Source organism: Tachyglossus aculeatus, chromosome 22 (genome assembly GCF_015852505.1).
Source record: "Tachyglossus aculeatus isolate mTacAcu1 chromosome 22, mTacAcu1.pri, whole genome shotgun sequence".
Classification (NCBI taxonomy): Eukaryota; Metazoa; Chordata; class Mammalia; order Monotremata; family Tachyglossidae; genus Tachyglossus; species Tachyglossus aculeatus.
Genome location: NC_052087.1, coordinates 20,669,360 through 20,681,854, shown reverse-complemented (window position 1 = coordinate 20,681,854; position 12,495 = coordinate 20,669,360). Strand labels below are relative to the sequence as shown.

Below are 12,495 nucleotides of genomic sequence, written 5' to 3'. Positions count from 1 at the left end.
TACTCAAGGCAATGCTCAATGATAAAGGGCACTAGACCAGCCAAGTGAAGCACTTGGGTGGTCACTTCAGTCTTCATGGATATTCATTCGCTCATTTAATCATATTTATTGAGTGCTTACTGTGTGCAGAGCACTGTACTAAGCGCTTTGGAGAGTACAATACAACAAAAACAGATGACAACAATGACGATGATAGTATTTGTTCATTTATTCATTCAATCATATTTGTTAAGCACTTACTATGTGCCAAGTACTTTTCTAAGCTCTGGAGTAGATACAAGGTAATCGTGTTGTCCCACGTGGGGCTCACCATCTTAATGGCCATTTTACAGATGCAGTAACTGAGGCACAGAGAAGTGAAGTGACTTGCCCAAAGTCACACAGCTGACAAATGGCAGAGACGGGATTAGAACCCATGACCTCTGACTCCCAAGCTCAGACTCTTTCCACTAAGCCATGCTGCTTCTCATAAAAAATAATGATAATATTTGTTAAGCACTTATTACATGCCAAGCACTGTTCTACGCACTGGGGTAGATACAAGGTAATCAGATTGTTCCACTTGGGGCTCACAGTCTTAATCCCCATTTGATGAATGAGGTAACTGAGGCACAGAGACCTGCCTAAGGTCACACAGCTGAAAAGTGGTGGAGTCTGGATTAGAACCCAGGACCTCTGACTCCCAAGCCCATGCTCTTTCCACTAAGCCATGCTGCTTCTCAAGAAATGTGCTGTGAGCAGACACATTCCCTTCCCACATAGAACTTGCTGTCTAGAGGTCAGATATCTAGACCCACATGACATTGCATTCATTACTCCACCCATGTGTAATAACAGAGACATTTCACCATCATCCCCTCCCCTTCCCCTTACTCCGGAGTCATTACATTCCCTTCCTATGTTCTGAGTTGTTCCAATAGCAAACATGAGGGTGTCTAATCAATCAATGGTATTTACTGGGCAGTTATGGTATGCAGAGCTCTTATGAAGTGCTTTGGAGAGTACAATACAGCAGAGTTGGTAGACATGTTCCCTTCCCACAAGGAGCTTACTATCAAGAAGAAGAGACAGCCATTAAAATAAATTATGAATATGTACATTAAGTGCTGTGGGACTGAGGGTGGAGTGAATACCAAGTGCATAAAGGGTAGAGATCCATGTTCAAGGATGACCCAGAAGGGAGGGGCAGTAGGGAAAATGAGGGCCTAGTTGGGAAAGGCCACTCGGAGGAAATGTGATTTCAGGGAGTTCCAGGAAAGAGGGAAAATGTGGGCAAGGGGTTGGTGGCAAGATAGACAAGGTCTAGGTACAATGAGTAGGTTGGCATTGGATGAGCCAAGTATGTGAGGTGGCTTGTAGTGGGAAATCAGTGAGGTAAGATAGGAAGGGGCAAGCTGATTGAATGCTTTAAAACCAATAGTAAAGAGTTTCTGTTTTATGTGGGGGTGGATGGACAACTATTGGAGGTTTTTGAGGAGTGGTGAGATGTGAACTGAACTTTTTTTAGAAAAATGATTTGGACAGCAGAGGCAAGTAAGGACTAGAGTGGGGAAAGAAAGGAAACAGGATGGTCAACAAAGAAGCTGATGCAGTAATCAAGGAGAGATAAGATAAGTGCTTGCATGAGCATGGTAGTTTGAAATGAGAAAAAGGCAGATTTTAGTGATGTTATGAAAGTAGAACAGAACAGAACAAACAGGATTTGGTGATAGATTGAATATATGGGTTGAATGAGAGATGAGTCCAAAGTATTGCCAAAGCAATGGGTTTGCGAGGAAGGGAGGCTAGTGGTGTTGACTAGAGTGATGGGAAAGACAAGGGGAGGACAGAGTTTGGGTGGGAGATGAAGAGTTTGGTTTTGGCTGTTTAAGTTTGAGGGGTCAGCTGGACAATTAAGTAAAGCTGTTTTGAAGGCAGAAGACAATGCAAGACTATTGAGGAAGAGAGAGGTCAGGCTTAGAGAGGTAAATTTGGGAATTATTTGTGAGGAAATGGTAGTTGAAGCCATGGGAGCAATTGAGTTCCCCAAGGGAAAGGGTGTTAATGGAAAATTGAAGGGGAACCAGAACTGAGCCTTGAGGTACTCCCAGTTAAAGGGTGGGAGGCAGAGAAAGAGCCTGCAAGAGAAACTGAGATAGGAGCAGTCAGAGATAGGCAGAGGACCGAGGTAAAACAATATCAGTGACGCCAAGGTTAGATAATGTTTCCAGAAGAATGACATGGTCACCCATGTTGAAGGCAGCTGAGAGGTCGAGGAGGATCAGAATGGACTAGAGAACATGAATGGATTTGGTAGGAAGGTCATTAGTGACCTTAAAGAGGGCAGTTTCCGTGGAATGAAGGGAGCGGAAGCCAGCCATATCAGAACCAGACCGGGAATACAGACCAGCTGAAAGCATGACAGTCCTATTTAAAGCCGGACAAATGTACACCCTAAGTATAAACCTGATTTAATTATCTTAAAAATAATTCAGACATAAAGGACTTACATATTTTATGACCTGAATAATTTCAATTAGTAGTACTGGCCTTCATAAGAAGTATATATAGATTTTGCTGAATTATCACTACTGAGTCATACAAGCTGCTTTCAGCAAGACAAATTTTCTGGGCCTAAAAGCATGCAGTGGTGAAGACCCAGAGGGTTTCTGGGTACACGGAAGTTCAATTTCAAGGACTCTTGATGGCTGTTATTTTCTGTTTTTCAGGTATTCTCCCTTGGGTATTGCCTGCCTCATATGTGGAAAAATCATTGCAATCAAAGACTTGGAAGTGGTTGCTAGGCAACTGGGAATGTACATGGTCACAGTCATCGTGGGTCTCATCATCCATGGAGGCATCTTCCTGCCCTTACTTTACTTCGTAGTGACCAGAAAAAGCCCTTTCACCTTTCTTGCTGGCATTTTCCAGGCATGGATCACTGCTCTGGGCACCGCTTCCAGGTACTGGACATTAATGGTCACTTCTTTTACCCCCTCCTCCTTCCACTGCCTCTTCTCCTTTTTCTGCATTAAACTCCCTCTTAAATACTTTAAAAAAAAAGGCCAAGCAGGTATTTTCACAGACTACCTTACTTGTGAAAGTCAAAACCCTTCAACACTTTTCCACTTGAAGATAAATTAGAAAGAGAAAACAAAATTATTCTTAGACTTCCAGATAATAGTTGCTTTAGTCTTCCATGCTATATGTGAATGCAAGTGACAGTGCAAAATTCAATATTCTAGAAATAGATGTACTTGGATTTCAAAATGAAATGCAATTTTTGTCTTTTGATAGTTTCCCCTAAGAAGGGTCAGGTTTTTGCCTAATTAATCATTATGATTCCATGATTTTATGTATTCCTGCTACAAAATTTTCCCCAGTTACAAGTAAAAAGCACATATGACATGGAAAATATTACCAAAAAAGGAGTCCTGTAATGGGCTTCATGGCTTGAAGTGAAAAAGAGAATTGATGAGCTTTGCATACCAAACTTTGGCAAGAGCCTAATAGTCAAACCTTTACTGGTCCCCTGGACCACATATGGATTTATAACGGGCACTATGTTTTCACAGGAATCTGTGATCTCACCTGACAGTAATGATTTCTTTCTTGTCATCAGTCCCATGAACATTCCAACCAGGGGTTGAGGGAAATAATTTTCAAGAACATTTCCTGGACTGAATTAGAAATCCCAATTGTCAAGTTTCTTCCTCTGGACAGTTTTTCAAGATTGTGATAGTTTTATGCCTCTGCCAACTGCCTTTTGTTGGTGCATTGCTCACCCAAAGACCTTGAGATTTGGGTTATGGCCAAATAGAGGGTAAAAACAGTCTACACCAGCACTATGCTGCTTTTAATGTTGCTAGTATATGTTCTTTCATACAGCTTTAGTTAAGTAATCCATTATGTCAAGTGTTTTAATCAAAAAAGGAATTGCCTAGTGGGCCATATATTCATTCCATCTCCACGTACATGTTTTTGGAGTCAATACAAAGAGGAGGGTTGGAGAAGAGCAAGGAAAGTTGGCCTATAGAGCTAAATTTCAGAATTACAATTCCTATGTTATTATTTTAAATTAATGGGAAGACTTTTTCTATGTGTGTCTCTCTCTCTTTGTCTCTGTCTCTCTCTCTTTGTCTCTTTTTACACTATGAATTTCCATTGTGCTTCTGTTCAAACTGCAACCACATGAATCCAAGCACTTTTCCTATCCCACCTTGATTGCTGTATCAGCTCCCTCTCTCCTGTCTCTCCACTCCAGTCCATATTTCACTCTGTTGCCTGGATCATTTTTCTACAAAAAAGATTCAGTCCATGTTTCTCCACTCCTCAAGAACCTCTAGTGGTTGCCCATCCACCTCCACATCAAACAGAAACTCTTTACCTTGCCCTCCTACCTTACCTCTCTGCTCTCCTATTACAATCCAGACCACACACTTTGCTTCTCTAATGCCAACCTACTCACTGCAAATCCATCTGGTCTATCTCACCGTCAACCTCTCACCCACATACTGCCCCTGGCCTGGAATGCCTTTCCTCTTCATACCTGAGAGACGATCACTCTCCCCACTTACAAAGCCTAATTAAAAGCACATCTCTTAGAGGCCTTTCCTGACTAAGCCCTAATTTCCTCTTCTTCCACTCCTTTCTGCATTGTCCTTTTACTTGGATTTGCACTCTTTCACCTCTTCCTCTGTACATATACATTATTATTTATTGATATTAATGTCTGTCTACCCCCTAGACTAAAAGCTCAATGTGGGTAGGACACGTGCCTGCCAACTCTGTTACGATGTACTCTTCCAAGTGCTTAGTATAGTGCTCTGCACACAGTAAGTCCTCTGTAAATACGGTTGATTGATTGATTGTCTCCTGCCACGAGATTCTAGCCTTTTTGGTAGAAGTAAATATTAACAGTCATATAGCCCAGATGATAAAGTAAGCCAAAGACAAATGGATGAGTACAATAAGATAGACTCTAGTGGGTAGTCCTTTCTCACCCTATATCTCTATCTCCTCCCCATTTTTCAGATTAGTGAAATGAGCCTCAAGGGGTTTGTTTAAGTGACGTGATGTTGCCCTTAGAGTAGATAAATGGGAATTATGAATGGTTGTTTGGTGGCAGAAACCTATTTCCTCCAACACGTTTTTCAGAACCAACATGTTTGCTCTCCTGAGGTTGACGGTTGCTCAATATTGATGTCAAGTCTTGGTTAATATTTCTTGAGCATCTTCTATGAGCTTTATCCCTAATCCTATTGAGGAAAGTGAGGAAATTTTGCTCCTTTTAAATCCCTCAGAAAACAGCCGTTGTTGAAGCATATTTTTCATTTGGTCAGTTGTCGTCCAACACCTCCCAAACTATTTTTTCCAGTTCACATTCATTTTAAATAAACATTTTCAGAGTCAGATGAAATCTCTGGTGTGCTCAGAGCAGTGGAAGTGCAAGGAGCAACCCAGGCTAACATTTGCCCTCCCCTTCCAGGCCATTTTGACCTTCCTACAATTCTTATATGTCCTGATGGCTGGTTTCATACTCACACTCTCCTATACTACCAGGGCTAATTTTTGCCCAGCAATGACAGAGATACAGATCAGGGAAGGAAAGCGAGTTGTGTTCTTAAGATGGCTGCAGGAGTCCCCCGAATGGCAGTGGGTCTAGGGCAGTTCTCTTTTTTGCCCCTTGGTGAAAGTTATTTTTCTTTTTGTTCATGAATCAGCAGCCTGGGTAGAGTCAGGACAGCTGAGGAGCTAACCCTCAGAACTGTGCTCAGCCTCTGCGGGTGTGCCTGTGTAGAAGGACCCAGGTCTTGTGGTCTCGGTTCACACATCTCTGTAAAAGCCCTTGGGACAGTTTCACATTTTACACTTTTTGGATTGGTACTTGTTCAAGCCCAGTAAATTTGGGGTACCATGTTACCAGTCGTGTTGCTAAACCATTAAACATTGTGGCATTGAAGGAGAAATAACTCTGGAAATGTGGTTTTAATTGGTGTAATAGCTGGTGGAGGGAGGAGAGGGTTCTGAGGAAATGGTCTTCAAGCGTATTGTGCAAACTAGGCCCAAAATGCTTTCCAGATCTAGGATTTTATGATGCTTTCTGGCTTTGAGCTAAAAAAAAAAATTAAAATTTGAATTAGGCCCCAGAATTGTCACTGCATGTCATTGATCTGGGACCACTTTTCTCAAGGCACACGTGATTACTTGAGACATGTAAGAAGCACTGGAGAATTTCATCTCTTTCTTGTCCTTTGAAAAGTGTACTGTGCTTCCCAAGTACTTAGTACAGTGCTCTGCACACAGTAAATGTTCAATAAATATGATTGAATGAATGAATACTATGTATCTCTCTTTGTATGCTTGTTTCCTAGTGCTGGAACCTTACCCGTCACCTTTCGCTGCCTGGAGGAAAACCTGGGAATCGATAAGCGGGTAACCAGATTTGTCCTCCCAGTTGGAGCCACCATTAACATGGATGGAACAGCTCTTTATGAGGCTGTGGCAGCCATCTTTATTGCCCAGATGAATGGAGTGGTACTGGATGGGGGACAGATTGTGACCGTAAGGTTGGTAGAGTGTATCTGTGTGCAGTTTCAGGCAAAAAGAGAGGGAGTATTAACTTATTATCTACTTATCCTTACCTGTGTCATTATTAAAAAATGGACGCAATTTTGGTTGGTTCTCTGGCTAGAATTTTAAGGCCATTAAGGGAATGCAATGGATATGTATAATGAACTTAAGGACCATGAGGAACTGTTTCAAATAAGTGCATTTGCTAATGACAAGGGCATTGAGTATTAAATTATGATCTTTACCTACCAACTGAAGCACATCATCAACACTGAAACGTTTTTCCATTACCTAAATTCTCCCCTAACTTCATTGGACCTTTATAGAATAGGGTTTTTAGGGTATTAATTAAGGCATGAATTAGAAATTTACTGAATATCATCCTTGTGGGGTGATGGAGCTACTGCAATTTCTAAATGTGCCTGAAAAGTTTGTGGTGTAGTATAGGCATTGGAAGTTCTTAGATTGTTCTTTTCTTATGCTTTTACATAAATAAACATCTGGTGCAGTTCTTATTTCTAAATTATAAGGGTAAGTTGGGATCCCAAGAGTGTACATTCAGTCCCTGGATTCCCTTACTCTGTCTTCAATACCCAGAGAATAACAAGTGCCCTGATTTTTTAACAGCATCGCTCTGGTGTTGGATTAATCTATAGATGTTTGCCTGGGAACCACTTTATTTCTGCAGCCCAAGGACATTTCCTAAGAATCCTGAGGGCTCCCTCTTCCCTCTGGAAGCCCATCCAATCTTGCTTCTTCCAAGATGTTCAGGGTTTCCACAAACCTATTTACCAAATAGTAGCTGCTTGATAGCTGATGTCATCCATCCTCTATACAATCAGCCACTACAACTGAGTTATTATAAGCATTTCTTTTTGCACTGATCTCTTGCTTCATCCCAGACCTTGTTGTTGTGATCCTACTCACCACTGGCAGTCACTCCTGAAACAGAAACTAAAGAAACTGAATGTAATATATATGGAGGGTGGAGGTCTCCCAGACATAGAGGAGGTGGGAAACCACAACTCATACTTGCCCCCTTGATGGATGTGATGGCCCCAGTTACTTAGAATCCTTAGTTTCATCCTTATAGCTTTTGGGGCAGGGATAGTATCTGTAGCTAGCCTACCCCAACACTTAAAGTTGAAAAGAAGCCAAGATTGGCAGAGTTACTCCTGGCCCTCTGATTTATTGGTAATGGAAAAAGAGTGAGAAGCTTTCAGTTCTGACCAGATCAAACACTTTATTGTGAAGTACTTTTAGAATCCTAATAACCCTTTTCGAGAAACTAAATTTTCTGATTAGCTATTAGAGTCCAAGTGCCTCTGGTCACCATAGCAGACTAGTCCTATCCCTTGGAGGGGTGAAGGGTCAGCAGAAGCCTCTGATCCAGAGCTCCTCAGCCATTGGATATCCATGGTCCAGAGTAAGTGACTTGAGGTTTGGGGACTCTCCCTTCCTGCTGCCCTCCATTTAAATGAGTCCTTCCCCCTACAGGGTCAGAGATTCAGCAGAAACTACCTGCCCAACTGTTATAAAATTATGGAAGTTCTGACAGAGATAATTTTTCCTTCATAGAACATCATCCCTATAGTCTTATTAAGAAGACTGTGGAGAATACTAGTGCCATTGTCAAAAGATTCCTCTTTTACCTGTGATAAGAGAAGAGTTGCCCATCAGTTTCAGAAGTGCTGTGATAGTGTGGTGAACCACACAGGGAGTGTGTGGGCCCTGATAGTCTGAAGATGGATGGGAGTACCCTTGGTTTTGAGTGGTTTGTAAATCCTCAGAGTTTTGTAGCCTTGATATCCCAACACTTTTCACACGTTCCATCTACTTGCTCAGTGCAATCCATGTCCCAGTGGGAACTCAATTGGCAGGGATGAGAAACTGCAGTGGCACTGCCCAAACCCCTAGCACCCTAATTCATTCTTTCGTGCATATTCTCAACCCTGAAATCTCAGGATTGAGGTGTGTTTTTTGTTGTAAATGGAAATCTCCATCACCACTTGGGCATTTCACAGGTATCTCTTTTATTGGGAGCATGAGGAACTATCTGCCTTCTATTAATGCTGCATTGCTTGCTTTGTGGCCAAAATCTTGGTGGTCTCTAAGTAGTTCTCATAAAGCCAATTTGGGGGATGTGGATTTAGAGCCATACATCTTGTAGAAAAACCTATTTAGTTTTTATAATGTTAATAAAAGATTGCTATATTTGCTGCAAAGTAGTCAATGTCAAGCTATAAGGCAAATGCTGTCATTATGCCAGGAATTTAATTTTAAGATGCTTTGCTGGCTTGGATGTCATTTTGTGTTGCACTTGATGTACTATTACAATAATTCAGATCTCTAGATCTATATTGAAAAACTACATAATAAGATGCCTCTGTTTAAATCTAAGGTTAACCTTGATACTTTCCCCTTATTCAGCTTATGGAAGGTTGTGTTGATTATTTCAAGCTAGGGCCCTGCACAAACACCATCCCTATTTAGCTGCCAAACCCAGCCTGTTCTGCAATTTTCTTCACATTCAGGAATGCTACCTATACGTGCATTAAGATCACCCCTTGATGATGAGCTTGACAGATGTCAGCATTTTAAATTATAATTGTTCCATAACAGTCATGAAAACATACAAATTATTTCCTGTTGTGTTGCATTTCATACTATGGAGGCAAAAACAGAGCTATAGTCTGTGCCCTGGATGCTGTTTACGGTGGAAAACATGACAACTTAAAGTCAGGGATTCTGAATTATTTCAATGCAAACCACATGTTAATGATGTCGTTTGCCAATGATCTGACTTTGAACACAAAGAGAAAAAAAGGTTTAACTCTCTGCAGAATGAAAACTTCAGCATTTCTCTGGTGTGTTGTGTTCCAGCCTCCAAATTGCTAGTCAGTCTTCGTTTCACCAACAAAATTTTTTTCTGTACTTCAAGGCAAGTTTACAACATTTTGTGGGGACCTTAGAGTCGGTAAAACTGCACATTAATCAGGGCTTGGGGTTGGGTTTTGAACTGTAAATACAGTGCTTACACAAAGCAATTCAGTTTATTTCATTATAGAGCATTACTCACACTGTGAGAGTCACGTAAATTTAGATTCAAGTTATATTTAAACGTTATTGGTTGGCCAGAGAATTGATTTCTTCCTGCCTTGTTTCCTGATCTGCAAAATGAGAGTGATGGCACCCTCCCACCTCTACCCTATAGACACTTTTGGTTAAGAGTGCTACAGTGCTCAAGGTCAGGGAAATTGTTCTTGAGAGAAGACAGTGCTTGCAAAAGAGCTGAGAAGATAAGTGAGAGGCTGGAGAAACAATGAGAAGAAATAGCTGAAAGCAAAAAAAGTCAAGAAGTGACTATTTTAAAGGAGGCACAACAATTAATAATAGTAATTTTGGCATTTGTGAAGTGTTTACTTTGTGCCAGGCTAAGTGCTGTGGTGGATACAAGCTAATCAGACTGGACACAGTACCTGTCCGACATGAGGCTCACAGTCTTACTCCCCATTTTACAGATGAAGGAACTGAGGCACAGAGAAGTGAAGTGGCTTGCCCAAGCCACACAGCAGACAAGTGGCAGAATGTGGATTAGAACTCATGACCTTCTGACTCCCAGGCTTATCCACTACACCACGCTGACAGGGACATTGTCCAACCCAATTTTTCAGTTTCTACACCGGTGCTTCATACAGTGCCAATAACATGATAAGCACCAAATTAAATTTTAATTACCATTAAAAAATTGGTCTAAAAGCAGCAAAGGCTGACAAATAAACATTAATTAATCAATCATATTTATTGAGCACTTACTATGTGCAGAGCACTGTACTAAACAATAGGGTGAGTACAATACTACAGAATTAGCAGACACAACAGAGTTAGAAGACACACTTCCTGCCCATAACGAGCTCACATAAGTGAATGATTATGCAAATGCAAAGAAAAAAGCCTAGAACACTGACATTTAAGAAGGTTAACATTCCTTGGCCATCATTTCTGTTAGTTAACTGTTCATCATCAGAAAAAGATTGAGAATTCCTATTCTATGCCAAAGATTTAGAGAAAATGCTCATAAGTAGCAATAGTTAGAGCACCCACTGAGGGCTATGATTGGTTCTAAGGGCAACAAAAGCATCCCACACATTCCCTTCCCACAAGAAGCTTACACTTTAAAGGGGGAGACAGACATAAAATAGTTATGAATGGGCTAATTAGAATAAATAAGTTGCCTATAATTGCTCATACATGTGTTCATAAATTCTGAGGATTGGTATAAATAAATGTGCAAGTGCTAGAAGTAGCTGATGGGTTGATGTGACTTGGGTTTTGTGAGATAGTTGGGGAAGAGTTGAAGGAGGTAGGATTTTAAGATTGTTTTGAAGATGGGTGAGCTCTGGTCTGTCAGATTAGGTTGGGGAGAGAGCTAAGAGAGTACAGTTTCAGTGGAATGAAGGGACTGAAAACCTGATTGAAGCAAGTTAAAAAAAGATTTAATGGAAAAGTATTGAGTGCAGAGGGTGCCTAGAACACATTTCAAGAGTTTGGATGGGAATGGGAGCAGGTAGATGGAGTAGTAGCAGGAGGGACATGTGGAATCAAGAAAGAGTGTGGGGGAGATGTGAGTGTCCTAGAAAGCAAAAGGGAAGGAACCATCAGGAGTGAACTGTTGCTTTTAGAAGGTGGAAGGTGGGAGTGGATAGGGTCAGAGGTACAGGAGTGAAAAAATGAACTGTGTGGGTGTTCCAGGGCTGGAGGTTGGTGGTGGGAATGATGTAGGGACAGGAGGGCAAGGAAGTTGAGATTGATGGAGTGGACTAAGTTGAGGGCAGGTACTTTTGTATTAAAGGAGGAAAGGGTCCATCAGCTTCCTAAGTGTTCTCCTAGCCCAGCCAAGAGGAAGCAGAATGAAGTTGACAGACAAAACGTGGCGCAAATCTTGGATAATCTGCCTAATCAACCATTATCACAACTCTGGTTGGGTCTAATCTAACAGCATCCATTGAAACCAGTTGGAAATCATGTTCAGAAATATCACTGGTGATTTTAGAAATAGCAATCGGGGAAATGTGTGGATCCTCCACAAAATGAGCATACCCAGCTGGTTACTTAAACATACCCTAGAAGGCATTAACTAAACTCTCCTTTCCTCCACTCTTGTAAGAAGCATTTATATTGTCCCCCAGCATTGTTAATTTAGAAGCATGTTTTGTTGGATACCTCAGAAAGAAAAATGCATTATTATTTCTTGGCTCTCTCTTTGAATAATGTATTTTCCATTCTATATAGGAATCCTTAATGTTCAATGTTGTTTGAATATGGGGTTTTGAGTGGGAGGGGTTGGGGGGTTGGAAGTCCTTCGTCTTGAGCCTGGGCTGGATTTTCAGATTAACTTTGGCAAATGACTCTCCCAAAGCATTCTCCCTCTGTCCAAACTATTTGTAAATAAAGCTCATGAGAGACCATAATAGTGACTATATCTCCAACCCTTGAATTTCAGAGATTCAAATCAGAGTTGAGTGGAATCCAAATAAACCAGCATTTCTTGATAAAACTAAAGAACTCCATGTTTTTCCGGGAAATGTCAGGATTGAAGTGAAAAATAAATCTTATAACTGAATGAACTGGTGTTGAAAAAGTTTCTCTCCAATTTTGCATATCCTATTTTTTTTCTTCTAGTTTGACAGCCACCCTGGCCAGCGTTGGAGCCGCCAGCATACCCAGTGCTGGACTGGTCACCATGCTTCTAATTCTTACAGCAGTGGGCCTCCCTACTCAGGATATCAGTTTGCTCGTTGCAGTTGATTGGCTGCTGTAAGTAAGCTAACAACTGGCCTATTTCCTATTGCACAGTTATAATTTTGCTTCTGAGGAAAAGTAACAGTGAATTATACAAAAATAACTTTGGATGGAACTATGCTCTCCAATCTATCAGTAATA

General features: G+C 41.1%; 1 protein-coding gene across 2 annotated transcripts in view; it reads left to right on the top strand.

The window, feature by feature from the left end:
• SLC1A2 (solute carrier family 1 member 2) overlaps positions 1-12,495 on the top strand; it is a 122,605-nt gene that overhangs the window by 86,424 nt on the left and 23,686 nt on the right. For both annotated transcript variants that reach the window (XM_038764761.1, XM_038764760.1), the window contains 3 exons: positions 2,709-2,942; positions 6,354-6,548; positions 12,235-12,369. In XM_038764761.1, coding sequence (XP_038620689.1) covers positions 2,709-2,942; positions 6,354-6,548; positions 12,235-12,369 — 564 coding nt within the window. The remainder of the gene's footprint in view (positions 1-2,708; positions 2,943-6,353; positions 6,549-12,234; positions 12,370-12,495) is intronic.